General features: G+C 39.9%; 1 protein-coding gene across 2 annotated transcripts in view; it reads left to right on the top strand.

The window, feature by feature from the left end:
• The window catches only part of LOC138757066 (signal peptide, CUB and EGF-like domain-containing protein 2), a 74,487-nt gene extending 63,084 nt beyond the window's left edge, over positions 1–11,403 (top strand). For both annotated transcript variants that reach the window (XM_069923773.1, XM_069923774.1), the window contains exons 8-9: positions 7,967–8,123; positions 9,667–11,403. In XM_069923773.1, the coding sequence (XP_069779874.1) occupies positions 7,967–8,123; positions 9,667–9,833 (324 nt within the window). In that variant the 3' untranslated portion in view covers positions 9,834–11,403. The remainder of the gene's footprint in view (positions 1–7,966; positions 8,124–9,666) is intronic.
• Positions 11,404–19,502: the final 8,099 nt, after the last annotated feature.

The following is a 19,502-nucleotide window of genomic DNA, read 5'->3' as shown; positions in this document are numbered from 1 at the left end:
TTAACCATGTAGAAATTACTGCACTTTTTATACATAGTCTCCTCATTTTATGGCACTATAATATTTGGGACATTTTGCTTCACAGGTATTTGTGAGTACTCAATGGTGCAGGTAGAAGAGCTTCTAAGCTTTGGAGTCTGTAGTTAGGAACATAGGAAGTAGGAACAGGAGTAGGCCAAAAATGGCCCATTGAGCCTGCTCCACCATTCAATAAGATCATGGCTGATCTAATTTATGACCTAACTCCACCTACCTGCCTTCTCCCCTAATTCCTCTATCATGTAAAAAATCGATCTAACCGAATTTTAAATATGTCTAATGAGGCAGCCTCAACCACTTCCCTGGTTAGATAATTCCAAACATTCACTACTCTCTGGGAAAAACTATTTTTCCTCATCTCTGTCCTAAATCTACTCCCCCGAATCTTGAGACTGTGTCCTCTTGTTTTAGTTTCCCCGGCCAGCTCAAAAAACCTTCCTACATCTATCCTATCCATACCCTTCATAAACCTATATGTTTCTATCAGATCTCCTCTCATTCTTCTGAACTCGAGCGAATACAATCCTAGACTATTTAATCTTTCATCATAAGTCAACCCCTTCATCCCAGGGATCAACCTAGTAAACCTCCTCTGGACCGTCTCCAAAGCCAGTATATCCTTCCTCAAATATGGAGACCAGAACTGGACACAGTACTCCAGGTGCGGTCTCACCAGTACCTTATACAGTTGCAACATTACCTCCCTACTCCTGAATTCAATTCCTCTAGCGATGAAGGCCAACATTCCATTTGCCTTCTTAATAACCTGCTGCACCTGCAACCTAACTTTTTGCGATTCATGCACAAGCACTCCCAAGTCCCTCTGCACAACGGCATGCTGTAGTTTTTCACTCTTTAAATAATATAATATTCAGCTCTTTTATTTTTTTTGCCAAAGTGGATAACCTCACTTACTAACATTGTACTCCGTCTGCCAGACCTTTGCCCACTCATCCAGCTTAACTATATCCCTCTGCAGACTCTCCATATCCTCATTACAATTTGCTCTTCTACTCAATTTGGTGTCATCCGCAAACTTGGCTACACTACATTTTGTCCCCTCCTCCAAGTCATCAATGTAAATGATGAACAGTTGTGGGCCTAACACTGACCCCTGCGGCACCCCACTTACCATTCTCTGCCAACCTGAAAAACTCCCATTTATCCCGACTCTCTGCCTCCTGTCAGACAACCAATTTTCAATCCAGGCCAATATACTTCCCCGAACTCCACTTTCTTGTAACTTACTGAGAAGTCGCTTGTGCGGCACCTTGTCAAACGCTTTCTGGAAATCTAAATATACAACATCAACCTGTTCCCCTCTATCCACTGCACCCATTATATCCTCAAAGAATCCTAACAAGTTTGTCAAACAAGATCTTCCCTTTCTAAAACCATGCTGCGTCTGCCTGATTGAACCCTTACGTTCCAAAAGTTTCACTATTTCATCTTTAATGACGGCTTCAAACATTTTTCCGACCACAGACGTCAAGCTAATTGGCCGATAATTTCCAGTCTTCTGCCTACATCCCTTCTTAAAAAGTGGCGTGACATTTGCTGTCTTCTAGTCTGCCGTGACCTACACAGAATCCAAGGAATTTTGGTATATGACCACCAATGCATCAACTATTTCCTTCAGAACCTTTGGATGCATATCATCAGGACCAGGTGATTTGTCTGGCTTTAGTCCCATTAGTTTCTCCATCACTACTTCCTTTGTAACAACTATTTTATCAAGGCCCTCCCCAACATTCACATCCTTAACTCCGCACTTGGGAATGCCGGACGTGTCTTCCACTGTGAAGACTGACACAAAATATTTGTTTAATGCCTTGGCCATTTCCTCATTTTTTTGCTACCAGTTTTCCTTTCTCATCCTCCAAGGGTCCTATGTTAACTCTGGCCACCCTCTTCCGTTTTTTTTAAACTTTATTTAAGATTTTATAACATGAATAACATATAGGATTACATTAAAAAAAATTAAGAATAAAATAATAAAATTACAATACAGTATCAGTAATCTAAATAAACTATACCCTCCCCAATAATTATTACACATTAATAACCCAACTCAAATTAGTCCAACCCCCCTTTCCCCCCAAAATAAAGAGTGAAGAATTAATAAAGTTAATAATATATGTGTGAAAAAAAATGCACTTACAAAAAAAAACAAAAACATAACCGATTAAAATACTAACAAAAAGTAAAGTAATTAATACTAAGATATCAGACTTAAAAAAACATATTTAAATCAAACTACCGTTTTATATATTTATAACATTTTTTCCTTTCTGTTTTTACTTTCATAATCCTTTTTCCCATTTCTTATTACCCGCTTTGTAACCCCTTGTGGTCCCTTAAAGTTTTCCCAGTCTTCCAGTTTCCCACTGCTCTTTGCAGCTTTGTACACCTGCACCTTCAATGTTATACTCTCCTTTATTTCCTTTGTTAACCATGGTTGATTTTTCCCTCTCTTGCTGCCCTTTTTCCTGACCGGAATATATTTTTGTTGAGCATTACAAAATATTTCTTTGAAAATCTTCCACTGTTCCTCAACTGTTTCATCAATTAGCCTGTGATCCCAGTCCACTCTGCCCAATTCCTCCCTCATCCTATGGTAGTCACCCCTGTTTAAGCATAATATATTAGTTTTAGATCTAACTATTTCCCCTTCCATCTGAATGAGAAATTCAATCATACTATGATCGCTATTTCCCAGATGGTCTCTGACTATTACATCATTTACTCTACCTATCTCATTGCACAACACTAGATCCAGAAGAGCATTTTCTCTTGTGGGTTCCTTAACATGCTGCTCAAGAAAGCTATCGCGGATGCATTCTATGAAGTCCTCTTCCAGACTCCCACGACCAACTTGATTTTCCCAATCTATGTGGAAGTTAGTCCCCCATGACGACTGCCGTATCATTATTACATGCTTCACTTATCTCTCTATTTATTTCCTGTGCCACTAAACTATTGTTATATGGTGGGCGATAGATAACACCCACCAATAGTTTTTTCCCTTTGTTATTCTTTATCTCTACCCAAATGGACTCAACATTATGCTTTTTAGATCTTGTATCATTCCTCACTACTGCCTGGAGCTCATCTTTGATTAAGAGTGCAACTCCACCTCCCTTACCATCCTGTCTATCTCTTTGCACCACCTGATACCCTTGAAAGTTTAATTCCCATTTAGGGTCACCTTGTAGCCATGTTTCCGTGATGGCTACCAAATCATAGGCATGGGTACCGATTTGCGCCTCAAGTTCACTAACCTTATTTCTAATACTGTGGGCATTCAGATAAAGGGCCCTTATGCTCTTTGTCCTTTTAATATCTAGTGACTTCTGTATCCTTTTCTTTTGATTTTTCTGCCCACTATTTTTCTTTGTAATTTTCTTAAGACTATCATTGACCCGAAAACTCACTGCACCATCTGATTTTTTACTTTCTCCTCCCAACATTACTTTTCCTATTTTACTTTTCCTGGCCATTACTTTATCTTCCCTACCCTTTTCCCTATCACTCTGGTTCCCATACCCCTGCCATTTTTCAACATGAGGATCAGAGTTGTTCTAATGACAGCCATTATGAGGCTGAAAAAGAAGAATAAAACAGTAAGGGACATCACCAAAAACCTTAGGAACTGCACACAATATTTCAAACCTGGCCTCACTAAAGCCTTAAACAGTCTCAACATCACACCCCCCCCCCCCCCAACTTCTATACTCTATGCCAGGGGTGGCCAACCTTTTAATTTTTAATTTAGACCTACAGCATGGTAACAGGCTATTCAGCCCATGAGTCCATACTGGGGGTGTAGATTAATTGGGTGGCACGGACTCGTGGGCCGAAATGGCCTATTACCGAGCTATAGGACTAAATTAAAAATTAAAAGGTTGGCCACCCTTGCTCTATGCTATGATTTACAAAGGGCAGGATACCAAAAGCCTTCTTTACCACCCTATCTACATCCGAATCCACCTTCAAGGAACGCTGAACCGTTATTCCAAGATCCCTTTGTTCCTCAGCATTCCTCAATGCCCTCCCCTTCACTGCATACATCCTATTTTGGCTATTCCTCCCAAAATGAATCACCTCAAACTTATCTACATTAAACTCCATCTGCCACCTTTCAGCCCATTGTTCCAAACAGTCCAAATCATTCCGTAGTGCATGAAAACCCTCCTCACTATCCACAACTCCCCCTATTTTGGTATCGTCTGTATATTTACTCACCCAATTTACCACCCCATCATCCAAATCATTAATACAAATGACAAACATCAAAGGACCCAACACTGATCCCTGAGGAACACCGCTCATCACTGGCCTCCATCCTGACAGTTGTCCACCATAACTCTCTGGTGCCTGCCTTCCAGCCACCACTGAACCCATCTGACTATCTCTATATTAATCCTTAGAGACTGAACCTTCCTCACTAACCTTCCATGCGAAACCTTATCGAAAGCCTTACTAAAATCCAAATAGACCACATTAACTGCTCTACTTTCATCAACCTTTCTGGTCACCTCTTCAAAAAAACTTAACAAGATTCATCAAATGACTTTCCCATGTTGGGTGTCCCTGATCAATCCCTGCCTTTCCAGATGTTCTTCATATTATCTCTAAGAATTCCTCCCATTAGTTTCCCCACCACCAATGTCAAACTTACTGGCCTATAGTTGCTTGTCCTACACCTTGCGCCCTTTTTAAACAACAGAACCACGTTTGCAACCTGCTAATCCCGTGACACCACACCCTCCTCCGCTATTTCTTAGACTGTAAGTGATTTTTTTTTAATAAAGGTATACAATTTTGTATTTCATTATGCCATCTATCTTTTTACCCAATTCTCTGTTTTCCATGTTATTGCTACACATTTCTTTGTCGTTTTTTAAAAATTTTCATGTTCTTTTTCTGTCAAATGTGTTTCTTTCAAAAAAGCTATGTTTTCATTTTTTCATATGCATTAATTTTTTTCTGTTTTATTTGATTCTGTATCCCATAAATATTAAGACTAATAAAATTCAATTTTCCAACCATCAAACATCTTTATTAAATCTACCAGCCATCCACCTTTCCACTCCCATCCCTCTCATTTTTGTAACACTAGCAATATATTTCATAATGTTCTTGATTAGTTTTATTAAGAGGAAAAGAAAACAGAAAAAAAAATACAAATTCCCCCCCCCCCACCCCCCCCCCCCCAAGGTGCACATTATTATAGCATCTTTAAAGTCCTGATCTATTCGAGTTGCGGTCAAAACCACATCGGCACTCATAATTCCGCAGTAGTTAGTTCTACACTCCCATCTAACTCTCTCAAAATGCAGCACTGTCTCTTGTGGCATTATATATCTATACATTCTTAGCCATTTATAAATCCTAAACATAATTATAGATCATACAGGTTAAAACTCTCCTCCCCATTAATCTCTCTCAATTAAAATTTTTTTTTTTCCCCCTCTCTGTAATACCACGTAAAATCATTCGACATTATATTCCATTTTAAGTGTTGCCCACTACTAGTCTCTCTTTTTCAGGCAATGAATCTCCATTGTTTTGTTTTCTGTCTGGAACAAAGACTTTCAAAACTGCTGGATGCCTTAAGGCAAAGGGCATAAACTTTTTTCCATAATACAATTTTAACTGTATTGAATTATTTTCTCTTTGTCAACAAATCAAAATTTATATCAGGGTAAAAGAAAATCTTATTTCCATTATAAATAAATGGTGATTGTATTTCTTTCGCTTGCAGCCGCCAGTTACAAAATCTTTTCTCTCATTTCATTACAAAGCAATTTAACCAGTATTGGACGTGGATTTTGATCTGGTTGTGGCTTCAATCTCAATGTCTCCTTGAAATTTAGTTACCCCCCCCCCAAAGATTGCAGAATGCAACGTTGTAAAAATTTCTTAATTTCTTGACCTTCATCACCTTCAAGTCCAACAAATTTTGTTATTCCTTCTACTCAAATTTATTAAAATATCAATTTTTTGAGTTAGCTGATCTTTTGTGGCAGCCACTTCAGCTTGTATTTTCTTTATTTGCTCCTTGACATTCTGAATTTCAAATTCATTCCCTTTAATTTTCTCTTCCATAACTTCAATTTTTTTTTATCCACTTGCTGCATCATTTTTCCACCTTTTTTATAAAATTCTTATTTTCAACTATACCCTCATTACACTTTGTCACTTCTTCTGTTAATTACACTGGAAATTGTTGCTGGAAACTCTCCATATAGTTTTTCATTTTAGCCTCAATTACGTAGGCTTCATTCACTTTTTCTACATTTTTGGCCATAGCTCCTTGTTATGAAGATATTTCACGTTCTTCTTGCTCCTCTTCCTGTTCATTGGAGCTGGAAACTTACTGTGTTTGTTTTTTAAATTGCCTCTTTTTGTGCTCTGCGCCTGCGTGACTCCTGGCGCACGGGCAGAGTACTTCTTCACCTGTAACGGGTGGCCATTGTGGGGAGACTTTGTACAGCGATGTCCAAGATTTCTCCAGCTCCAGGCCTGTCTCCGCGGACTCCTACCTTTCGGAGAGCTCCAGGATCCTCCTTCAAGGTATCCCTCTCTTCCTTACCTGTCTCTTTTTCTCGTTCAACTTCTTGTGTAGTTACAGCTGTTTTTCTTTCTTTGGTGACATCTTGCGTTATTTGCTTGATCAACCAACATCTTTTCCTTCTTTTCACTTCTTCCACCTTAACTCTTTTTTGACTTTTGGAGAGAGAAGAGACTTACAGTCTAACCCCATATCATGTGGCATGCCCCCTATAATAAATAAACTTTAACTAAGCCCCTCATAGTCTTGTATCTAAGTCTTCTCTCCTTTGGCGGTCCAAAGAGAAAAGCCATAGCTCTGACAACCTTTCTTAATCTTACATAATTTCTGGGAGCAGTGTTGTTGGAATGGTTGAGCAACTGGATTAACAATCCAGAGATCAGGTTCAAATCTGACCACGGCAACTGTGGAATTATATAAATTACAACAAACCTACTGATGTTTCGAAAACCCACCTGGTTTAAGTCCCCAAAACTACCATCCTTACCTGGTCTGAACTGTGTGGGATGGGAGCTGCAGAATTTTGATTTCCCCTTGAATGTCCTCTGCAATGGTTCAGTATGCCCAACTGTCCTGGGGTAATTGGGCTGGGTAATAAATCCTGGCATTGTCTCCAAGATGCACATTACAAAAAAGAAATCTGCAGATGTTGGAGACTATTTCAGGGCACAGAAGTGCTGGAGAAGTCACACAATGTCCATAGGAAGTAAAAGGCAACATTTCAGGTCTGAGCCCTTCATCGGGAATGTGGAAAAACCAGCAAGATGCCTGAATCAAGGTGGGAGGAAAGGAGAGGACCCTTGACCAATCAGCAAATAAATTATAGGTGGATTCAGGTGAGAGGGTAGGTGAGAAAGGAGCGAAGATGTGATGGGGGGGGTAGAGGGAAGGGGGCTAAGAAAGATAGCTGTCTAAAGAAAGGGAATGGAGTTGGAGAAAGAAACAAACCAGGTGCGGGAGTTGATAGAAATTGGATTTCAATATTAATCCCATCTGATTGGAGACGAATGGCATGGAATTTAATGATGTTTTGGCAGCATTTGTGAGAAGAGTTGTGTTAGAATTGTATTTCTGAGAACACACTAGAAGCCGGAATATCCACTCTGTCCCTCAAGCTTTGCCAACCAACATGACCGATATTCCCCAAGCCTCGACTCTTCTTCTTTGTCACTGCTGCTTGTATCACAATGCCCAGCCCCTAAAAAAATATATCTACATTCACGTCCTTCAGTGTGTTTCAACAATCTCCCTTGGACAGAGAAAAGTATTGTTTTTTTTTAGTTATTTGTAATATCAATTTTGTATACAACTCAGCAGAGCCATAAATATATTTTTTCCTCCTTCCTGCAGAGTCCCGATATGATTCCAATTATCTGCCCAAGTGATGCATTGTGTCCACCAGGAAGTAGCGCCCCTCGGTATTGCATGGAAACATTCTTCATCAGATCGGGAGATCGCTGTGTGCTCACAACACTGACCATATTCCTGCTTGTGATCGTTGCCATCCGTGAGTCAATTGGGCTTGTGTCTTTAGAGAGGACCTGATGCAGCAAATGGATTCATTTATGTCCATGGAGAATTGTGGGAGCGACCCTAAATGATTGGAGTTGAGGTTCAAGATGCTGAGAGAGTGATTGATGGGAGATGCTTGCAGGTTATTTACTTCAGTTCAATAACCTAGAACCAGAGACTCAATAAGGGGACAGCTAAATAGAGTAGATGTGGCACAGTAGTTGGTGCTACTGATTCACAGCTCCAGGGATGGAATTTAATGCAGACAAGTGTGAGGTGTTGCATTTTGGAAGGACAAACCAAGAAAGAGCATACAGGGTGAGTTCACAGCACTGAGGAGTGCAGTAGAACAGAGGAACCTGGGAATACAGATGCATAATTCCCTGAAGTGGTGTCACAGGTAGATGGGGTTGTAAAGCATATTGGCCTTCATAAATCAAAGTATTGAGTATAGGAGCTAAGATGTTATAGTGAAGTTGTATAAGTCATTGGTGGGGCCAAATATGGAGTATGGTGTCCAGTTTTGGTCACCTAACTACAAGAAAGATATAAATAAGATAGAAAGAGTGCAGAGAAGATTTCCTAGGATGTTGCCTGGAACTGAGTTACAGGGGAAGGTTAAACAGGTTAGGACTTTATTCCCTGGAGCATAGAAGAATTGGGAAGATTTGACAAGGGTATTTAAAAATTATGAGGGGGATATACAAGAGTAAATGTAGGTTGTCTTTTTCCACTGAGGGTAGATGAGATACAAACCAGAGGACATGGGTTAAGAGTGAAAGGGGGTACCTCTTCACACAGAGAGTGGTGGGAGTGTGGAACGAATTGCCAGCTGAGATGGTGATAGTGGGCTCAATTTTAACATTTAAGAATAATTTGGACAGATACATGGATGGGAGAGGTATAGAGGGCTATGGATTGGGTCAGTGGAACTTGGCAAAAAAAATGGTTTGGAACAGAGTAGAAGGGCCGAAGGGGCCTGTTTTGTGCTGTTGTGTTCTTTCATTCCATGGATCTGGGACCTATACTGAGCTCTGGTGTGTTGAATGGAGTATCTACCTTCTCCCTGTGATTGTGTGTTTGCTCCTGGATCTCATGGAGATTAAATTGGTCGGTGTAAAGTTTCTATTCATGTAAGTAAGTGCAAACAAAAGTATGAAAATATAGGAATAAGTTACATCAGGTAAAGAAAATGAGGGGGTAATGGAAAATGTCATAATCTTTGTGCTGTGCTACATAGAGGTGATTTTTAAGTCTTGGGAATACTCAGTCCTTGAATATATTCAATGGTGAGAACCATTCTTGGGTATTGGGACTGGGGAAGAAAATGGTGATTAAACTAGTTGTTGTTTGGCCTTCTCATTGATTCTTAGTTTCCTGTATCAAATATCAAAGGGATTATTCAGTCTTGAAGTGGTGCTAGAAACATTATCTGAGTCAGTTTTTGTTTTGCAGTTTTTAAAAAATCTCTACTATATTCACCCATTAAACCAGATGAAAGTTGTTTAATCTCTAATATATTTTGCATTTCTTTTCAGTCATTTTGCTGATGTTTATTGTTTTAATTGTATGCTGCAAAAAGAACATCAAACAAAGGGACCCAGTCCGATCCCCGTTATTGAGCAAAGAGCCAGCCCCTGGTCAAGCAGCTCGGCATTCTTATGGGATCTCCTCTGACATGGAGCCATTGTATGCAGGATGGTAGCTCTGGCTTCATAATTTCTGTCCACACCAGGCATTTGGGGTCTGGCGCACAAGAAGCAAATTTTGCACCATTAAGGACAAAAACCATGCATCTGAAGATGGCTTGTATCGCTTGAAGCCAGATTATGAAATCACACTCTTACCTACTTCAAGCTTGTGGTGAATTCTGGATAACAAGCAACTTTTAAAAAAAAAAATATATATATATATATTTTGTTAACAATTTGGCATCTGACTTGTTTCCTCTGAGAGAATAAGGAAATGGAATTTTCCACGTACACTAGAGATACTGTCAGTGTGATTACATCATCTGTTTTGTTGTACCCTTAGAGGCAATGATAACTCGATTAAATGCATCTGCTGTCATTTTGTCCTGGTAATAGAATTTCTGGCTGAAATTGATTTCTTATATCACCAAATTGGGTGAATTTGAGGCAGTTGTCTTTGTATTTGAAACTGAACAAAGTTCACATTTTCTCACTAAAACAATCTGATGTACAAAGATCAAGATGGACAGTATGATTTTATTTTGCACTTTTATGTCATATTAAATATTGCCTTCCTTTGCAACCAAATTTATTTAAATGAAAATAATTTATTGACCAATTCCCTTAACCACACTTTAGGCCTGGCCTGTTAAAAGATGTTTTATTTTCAAAGGTGAGATGGGAGCTGCTTTCAAATTTTGTGTGGCACAGTGCATCATGAGATGGTGTAATCTGGAAATGCTATCTCCTATTACCAAGTACAGAATAACTGTCTTTTGACCTTGTGATGGCTCTTTTTTTGTCTACAAATTTTTTAAGGAATCTAAGCACATTTGCAATAATATTGGCTAATTTTGAGCAGAAAGATGGTATATTCACTTTCTGTAAGTTACATGCCATCATTTAGCCGCCATTAGAAATGTGTTTGAGGTGTGTTTCATCTTGAATTAATTAATAATTGTTAATCTCTGTTTGGGAAAACAAGAAAGGAACGAATATGAAATGGCACCAGGTTTTTTTAAAAAAAAATAGTCGTTGGGTGTTCAAAACCAGAAACTCCAAGTCAGACAATCCTGGCCACCATTTTAAATTTAAAGGTAAATCTTGTTGAATTGATAGTTATTGAATAAACCTTTTTGCTGGACAAAATTTAAGCTTGAGTATTTTAATGCAAAATTTTTAATCTTCAATAATCAACTCCAAATAACTGGATTGTCACTTTAAAATTTGTATGTTTAAACTTGTTCTCCATTAGTTACTGCTTCCAACATGTTGGTACTGGCAGTGTATCCATATTGTTATGCGGGTGCATTTTATGTGGAGATGTGACTTTTGGATTATTTTATTGAACGTTAGGAAATTGTATATTGATTGCAATGGAAATGAAGGATTGGGGAATTTGCATGTTTAAAAGCACAGACCTTCAGAATCTTCAATGATCTTGCTGCTTAATTTAAAAAAACAATTGAATTGAAGTGGTTCACTGAAGACTGGTTTTTTTAAAAAATAGTATGTTGCAGACTTGCTTTCGTTTTCAATAAAGTGTACTGAGTATCCTGTGATAAATTACTGACTTTTTCGAACTTTATTTTTCAAGGAATAAACTAATTAAAAGGATTTTTTGGAGGGTCAGATTTATTTTAGCAATATGAAATGGGAATGAGGTGGTATGGATTTTTGCAATAACTAATCTACCAAACTTTTCAATTCAATTCTGTGTACCCTGCTACCTAAATTTTGTCCCTCTCTGGTTACATAAGAACATAAGAAATAGGAGCAAGAGTCGGCCATCCAGCCCATCGAGCTTTCTCTGCCATTCAATGAGGTCATGGCTGATCTGATGATAGGCTCATCTCCACCTAGATGCCTTATGAAAAGGGCCAGAGCCATTTTTGGGAGACGTGGTAAATTCAAGCAGCCCTATCACTCGTATGACAAGAACTTTGTGTCCTGAAACGTGGTCACCCAATTTCCGCTTCTTGCCTTCATTCTTTCTTGATTATGAATACCCTTGCAACCTTTGGCATCATCCTTGTAAGTCTTTTCCAAACACGTTCTGTTGCTGCTTTGCCTTTTTAAATAATTGCTGACCATAGGTGCACACTACCTATAAATGTTTGATCCAGGTTCACGTTTTTTCAATTCGACCTCTGGAACAAACCCTCTCTTTTGAGCCCGATTCAAATTTTAGTGACTGATGTTTATATTTCAAGATGCTTTTGTCTGGTGGGCGTGGCAAGATGGCGTAGGGAACAGATGTGCCTTCCAGACCTCTCCTGACTGATTTATTGTTTTGTCTTTAAGTGCCCGTTAAAGTTCTTTTAAAAGTTTATAAATAATAAGAGGTGCTGGATCAGTGCCTAGTGGTTTATATGCAAAAAAAAAGGTAAAAGAAAACATCAACAGGCTGTTTAAAAAACTACATTTTCTGAAATTGTCTGGGCCTGCTTGTTTACAAGAAGTCAGGACTCAGTGTAGAATGGATCCAGAAGAAGACGTACAGAATTCGGCATTGAAACTCCGTTTTATACCGATAAGGCTCTCTGAAGGTTGCATTCAGCAGCTTTCGGAACAAAGGGCTGGCCGGATGCCAGTATTTCACACAACGGTCACTGTGAGTGCTGTTACTGAGACTTTGACAGTTGAATCAGCTGGGGCGCCACCAGCTGGAGAGTTAAAGAGCTGTCATTCGACTGCTACAGTGGTGGCGCTGCAAAATGCATCTTCAATTACAACGGTTTTTCGAGACATCGATTCAGTGAAGATGATTAAAGAGATTTGGCTTAAAGATAATCCTGATCTTCAGTCTCCTGGCATTGCTGGGGGGACTTTGAGAGGGATTTTTATACGAAGTCAAACTGCTAGAAAATATACTAAATTAAGGGAAGAGACAGAAGATCCCGTGGTCTCTAAGGAACAGCAAGACCCCATTATGCCTGAATCTACTTCTGTTGAAATGTTTGTTAAGGATCTTGAAGATAAGATGTATTCTGTATTGAGTCACTTAGCTAATTTTGTGAACCCGTTTATTTCCAAGATTAATGCGATGGCGGAAGCCATTAATGGAGCTTTTAAGCTTGAAACCATTGAAAGATTTGAAATGTGTGATCAAGGTTTAGTCGACGTACAGGATCAACTGCAAGATGAAAATAGAATAATTGAAACATTGCAGATCCAAAATAAAAATTTAGCAAAAAAGGTTGATTATTTGGAGAATCAATCTAGACGGAACAACGTGAAAATTGTTGGTTTGCCAAAAGGCATAGAAGGACCAGATCCAAGAAAATTTTGTACTGAATGGATTCCACGAGTGTTAGGACAGGATAAATTCCCTGAAGGTTTAATACTGGAACGTGCTTATAGAGTTTTAAGAAGAAAATCTTTTTCAGGACAGAATCCAAGATCTGTTTTGATCCGTTGTTTAAACTATTGTGACAGAGAGACAATTTTACGTACGGCTATTAGAAATGCCCAGCAAAATAGATCCCCTTTGATGGTTCAGAATAATCCTGTTTTCTTCTATCAAGATTTGAGTCAAGAAATTATGTTTCAACAACGCGAATTTAATTCTGTGAAAGAACGGTTGTGGAAAAAAAGACATAAGGCAACATTTAGGTATTCTGTGGTACTGAAGATTTTTCAGGATGGAAATTAGCCAAAGTTCTTTGACAATCCTAAAGAGTTTATGGACTTTGCTCAGCCTCTACCAATCATGCAGTTTCAGGAACGATGTAGTCCTTCAAGGTCTCCAAAGAGAGTAGAGATGTAAGGTGGGATCCAGATTTTTAAAAGAAATAGAAGCAATGGTGATCGAAGTGGTAACGTTGATTTAAAAAAAATATATAAATCTTCTATCTTTTTTTTGAGAAGAGTTTAAATAATGATGATAGTTTATGAAATGGGAGTTGGGAGAGGGAACTGGGTGGGCACTAGTTTCCAGAAGTCATCAGCTACCTGTGAGTTATCTCACACCCAATATTTTGGGGGAGTTACCGCTTTGGGCGATTTAAACAGGAGGAGGTAATCATGATCTCCGACATGTTTTTTTTTTCTTTTTAATTTTTGGGTTAAGAAGTGAAGGTTTTTTTAATTATTTTTTAAAATAAATAATTTTTTAAAAACTCTTTGTTTTCTGATTGTAATTGAGAGGGAATTAGGAGGTTTTTTCTCTTTTTTTGGGGGGGGTTCTCTTTTTTCTCTTTTTTAAGAGGATGATGTCACAGAAGTTAATAAGTCAAAAATTGAGGATGTTGAATTAGATGAAGAGGAAGATGAGGGGAAAGGTGATAAGAAGAAAAAGAAGAAAATCAAGTACAAAAACATTGAGGGAGAAGAGTTTAATAAAATTAAGTTAATTTCGATAGAGAATTTTGAAGATGATATAAATAAAGAATATGGAGAATTTTATAAGAGTGAACTTTTTTCTTATATAAGGGGAGGGGAAGGGAATAAAAAGTTTATCTGATTGTTTTTCTAAGGGATGTTTTTGTTCTCTCGATGAATTATAAAGGAAACTTGGTATTAATGGAAATTCTGTATTTATGTATTATGATTTTTTGTATAACAGATATGTGGTTGATATATGATATTAATATTTGAACTTAGTTTTAAAGTGGATTTCATTTGTTAAATACATGTATTATGTTTGATTTAAATATATGTTTAAGGGTATTATTTTAGTATTGATATATTTTTTTTGTTGTTAGTAATTTTTTTGTTAAGTTTTATCCTTTTTTTGTAAGTGGGGTTTTTTCTATTTTATTTACAACATTGTTAATTAATTCTTCACTCTTTATTTTGGGGGGAGGGTTGGACTAATTTTAAATTAGATGATTAATGTTGTGTTATTATTGGGGGGGTTAATTTGTGTAGTTTAATTATGTAGTATTCTAATTTTTATTATCTTATTTTTTATTATTTCTTTAAATGTAATTTTTTATTCATGTCATAAAATTTAAAATAAAGTTTAAAAAAAAAGATGCTTTTGTCTCTCGATCTCCTCTAAACGAGCCTTCTGAATCATAAGTGACTTTTCTATTCTACATACCAAAACATATTACCCTGGTGTTAAATTTCATCTCCCAGTTACTTGTGTATTCTGTGATAACATCTTTTTTTAAAATTTTTTATTTTTCACACCATAAATCACAATAGCCATGATATACACTTTTTCTTTTTCACACATTTACAGTGACTTTCTGTGATAACATCTTGTTACAGTATTTATTTAGTTTCTCTTCAACATTGATTATTTCTTCCACTCACACACCAAATCTCAACATTTGATCTCATCTGCAAATTTAGAAATGATGCTCTTGATTCCAAATTGTAAATAGCTGCTAAAAGTTATTTAACAGCACTGTCTTGAACACCACTACTCACCCTTTACTTTGTGATAGCTACCCTTTGCTTCCCCTCCTGTTCTCTATCCTGTGTAGCCAACAATAAATCCATACTGTTGTTGCTCTTGTGACTCAACCGACCTTTATTTATCCAAATGAGTTGCTTACAGTCTGAGAGATACAGCATGGAAATGGCTCCTTCGGCCAATCCAGTCTCTGCTGTCTATCAAACACTTATCCTACATTAATACCTCCTTATTATCACTTCATTTTCTTCAACTCCCCCAGGTTCTACCACTTGCTGAAACACTAGGGGAAATGGATGTTTTGGGGCTGCCCATTAGGTCACGGAGAATGTACAAACTGCACATGGACAACACTAAAGGTCAGGAGTGAACCTGGTTCCCTGATGCAGTGGAGGGTCTCTATCAGCAACACCAATGTGTTCCCCTAAGCTTTCTCTGAATAGTCACCAGCAGAGAGGAAGGTAGAAAAAACTAAAATGAAATGGACGCCTGAATTATTCTGGGGGGGATTGAGTGCCACACATTTCCCATTAAAGGTAGAAGAGTAAATCCAAGCAAACTTTGCAAAGATATTGTTACGGGGTCCTCTGGGCCCATTGTTACGGGCCCAGAGGACCCCAAAACCCAGCAGCAATAGAAATTCACCAAGACAAATGGTTACTTAAACAAAAGTCATTTTTAATTTTCTTTAAACGTAAAAACAGGATCAAACTTTCTTCTTTCTTTGGTTTGACTTCGCAGACGAAGATTTATGAAGGGGTATGTCCACATCTGCTGCAGGCTCGTTGGTGACTGACAAGTCCGATGCGGGACAGGCAGGCACGGTTGCAGCGATTGCAAGGGAAAATTGGTGGGTTGGGGTTGGGTGTTGGGTTTTTCCTCCTTTGTCTTTTGTCAGTGAGGTGGGCTCTGCGGTCTTCTTCAAAGGAGGTTGCTGCCCGCCGAACTGTGAGGCGCCAAGATGCACGGTTGGAGGCGAGATCAGCCCACTGGCGGTGGTCAATGTGGCAAGCACCAAGAGATTTCTTTAAGCAGTCCTTGTACCTCTTTGGTGCACCTCTGTCTTAACCTAACTTAACCCCCTTTTAATTCTAAGCACACGTGTATGTAATGTGTATAAGTTCAGAAAAGTTCTTTGATTCACAGTCCAATCTCACTTCTCACTCCTCCAAGTTCATTGGTAACAGGCAATTTTTATACTGTGCACAGAATTTAACATTTATGAATTTTCACCAAGCTCTGGTGCTTAAATGGTTACTATTCAGGAAGGTTCTTGTTGGTTTCAGAGAGAGATTTGATGCTTGTTGGGTACACACAAACTGATTCTCTCCGATCAGCCACTTCAGTGTCTTGTCAAAGAAACTTCCCCCATCGTGGGTTTTTCAAATGATGACCTCTTCATCCAGGTCGCCACAAAGTTCCTCTTGTTTCCCTTATTTCAGGTGAAACACTCTAGCCAGCCATTTCCTCTTGTATGCACCACAACAGGCTGAACTCAGAACTCATAACTCGTAACCAGTCTTCAAAATGGAGTTTCAAGAAGCTGCCAGCTTGCCATGACTGCAGAAACCAGTTCTCTCTCTCTCTCTGCTTGCAAAACCACATGACCTTAGAACAGCACCAGACAGATTGTGGCACCGGATCCAATCTTCTGAGTCTGTTCATCTGTTGCTTTCCAAAACAATAATGCATTACTCCACAGCATGTCCAATTGACACCTACTTGTGAAGTCTCTATAGGCACTCTTCAAAGGCAAAGGCACTTGGAGCCTGGACTGTCTGGATTGAATAAAGTTCTGGCATTTTAAATGAGATCTGTTTTGTGAAGTGTTTGTGTTTGTTTGCAACCCACACCATTCCCACAATTTATCTCCTACAAAATAAAATATGATATCCATCACTAGACATTACTGTTATGAGAAAAAAAAATCAGATTTATTTGTATTAAAATACCCAGGGTTGGCCAGAGAGAAAAAAAACACATTCCAGTCAAGACCATTAACACCAATCATCTCCTTCTCCAAATCCATTTGAATTAATTACTTCAGCCATTTCCTGGGTTCCTGGACAATGAAAATACAAGTGCCTCACAGATGCAATATTAACTTATCGTGCAGTAAATGCCATGTTCCATTCAGTCAAATTGTTAATGGGAAAGCCCATGAATGAAAAGCTTCCCGCACAAATGCAGCTGTTGTGTGCACGCTACTGTGGAGTGCGGAAAGAAGACACACACATGAGGAATCAAAGTCGAAGACTGATTTATTGCACTGTCAGCTCTGCTTATATTCTCTCCCTGCTGATGACAGGAGTGACATCACAGCAGTGTTGCTCTCTGATTGGGTGGTGTTCCCACCATTGCTCATCATTTCCCGCCATGCATGTAGTTAATCTGGGATGAAGGTCGTTGGCCTCCGAGGGGTCTGCGCACATCCCAAGTTCAGACATTTTGTGTACCACGTTGCATCCCGTTAGTGAGGCGCTATATGACCCCCCCCCCCCACCCCGAACCAGCTATCGGAGCACTGTTTGCCACTTTCAGTGGGGACTGAGTGGAGACCAACTGGCTAAAGTCCAGATGTGCTGGTTTGAGGCAGTCAATAGTGAAAGTCTCTTCCTTCCCATCAATATCCTGCACACATGTCAACCTGTTGTGTCTGATTATACGGCCATTGCAGAGGTGTTTGATGTGTCTCCCTCCAAACGAAAATGTACTCACAGGTCTCTAAGTCTTTGGGGACGCACATTTTGGGCTGGCCTTGTGGCGGAGGTGCTAGAGTGCCCAGTTTTTCCATCAGCTTAGTCAATGAGGCCATGGTGTCCTTGGTGGCGACCAAGAACTCCCCTGGTATCACCGACGGTGCGCTGTATACCAGCTCGGCTGCTAAGGTGTTGAAGTCCTCTTTCGTCATGATGTGGATCCCCAGGAGGACCTAGGGCAAAACTCGTCTACCCAGTTCGGCCCCTTTAACCGAGCCATCAAGGCTGCCTTTAGGACCTGTGGAACCACTCCACCAACCCGTTGGCCTGAGGATGGTAAGCCATGGTATAGTGGAGCTGGGTTCCCAGCAACTTGGCCAGTGCCGCCCAGAGTTCTGAAGTGAACTGTGTGCCTCTATCGGAAGTCGTATGCTCCAGGACTCTGAACTTCAACACCCAGGTGTTAATCAGTGCCATGGCGAAAGTCTTGGTGTTTGTGTTTGCCTGTAGAACTGCCTCTGGCCACCTCGTGGAGCTGTCAATCATGGGGAGGAGATATCTCACCCCCACGGGAGACCGGCAGCAGTCCTACAATGTCAATATGGATGCGGCTGAACTGATGTCAAGCAGGTTCAAAAGTGTTGGCGGGGTGTGTGGGGGGGTATGCCTTGATGTATGTCTGCACTTTAGACATCTGGTAGAGTATGCAGGGCTTTGTCCACTGACTGACTGGTTTCCATAGGCCGTGCCAGACAAACCTACTGGCCACCATTTTAACAGAAGTTCCAATGGCTGGGTGCACCAGCTTATGTAGTTTGTCGAAGACCTGTGGCCTCCACATTGCCGGCAAGATGGAGCGGGGTTTTTTGGTGGAGATGTTGCAGAGGAATGTCTGGTTGCCAGGAATGATGGCAAAATCCTACAGCCTGAGGCTGGAAACTTCTGTCCTACTGTTTCCTGGTTGGACTGGGATCTGGGGGTAGCTCCTGATGAGGTCGACTTTTGAAAATACTCGTGCCCCTTGTAAGTCATGGTAAAGTCCTAGATATGGGGCACCAGGTACCTGTCAGGTGTGATGGTCTTGTTGAGGCGGTGATAGTCACCACATGGCCTTCAAACTCCTGCTGCAATCAGAGACCCAGGCGCTGTTGGAACACTGCATTATCCCCAGTTCTTCCATTTTTTAAAAACTCTCCCTTGGCAAGGGTGAGCTTCTCGGGGGGAGGGAGGGGGCGGGGGAAAACTATAGTGCCACAATCGAAAGGAACTCTGCTAGGATCTGCATGAATGTGTTGTCGGACAAAGTAATGGAGTTGAGGTGGAGGGCAGGTAACTTGGCTTCCCCCAGGGGCATAGTGTGAAAAGTCCTGGTGTGTACCAATCACCGCCCTTTAAGGTCCAGCAGCAGTCAGTGGGCTCGCAGGATGTCTGCTCCCAGGAGTGGTTGCACTACCACCGCAATCATGAACGTCCATGTGAACTGGTTGCTGCTGAGGCAGAGGGTGACGGTGCAGGTACTGAAGGTTCATATGGTGGTGCTGTTCGCTGTCTCAGTGCCAGGCCCGATTTGCCATTCTGGTTCTGTAGGCCGAGGGGGGAAGGACACTTATTTTGGC

Source organism: Narcine bancroftii, chromosome 3, assembly GCF_036971445.1.
Source record: "Narcine bancroftii isolate sNarBan1 chromosome 3, sNarBan1.hap1, whole genome shotgun sequence".
Taxonomy (NCBI): Eukaryota; Metazoa; Chordata; class Chondrichthyes; order Torpediniformes; family Narcinidae; genus Narcine; species Narcine bancroftii.
This window is presented reverse-complemented; position numbering and strand designations above follow the sequence as displayed.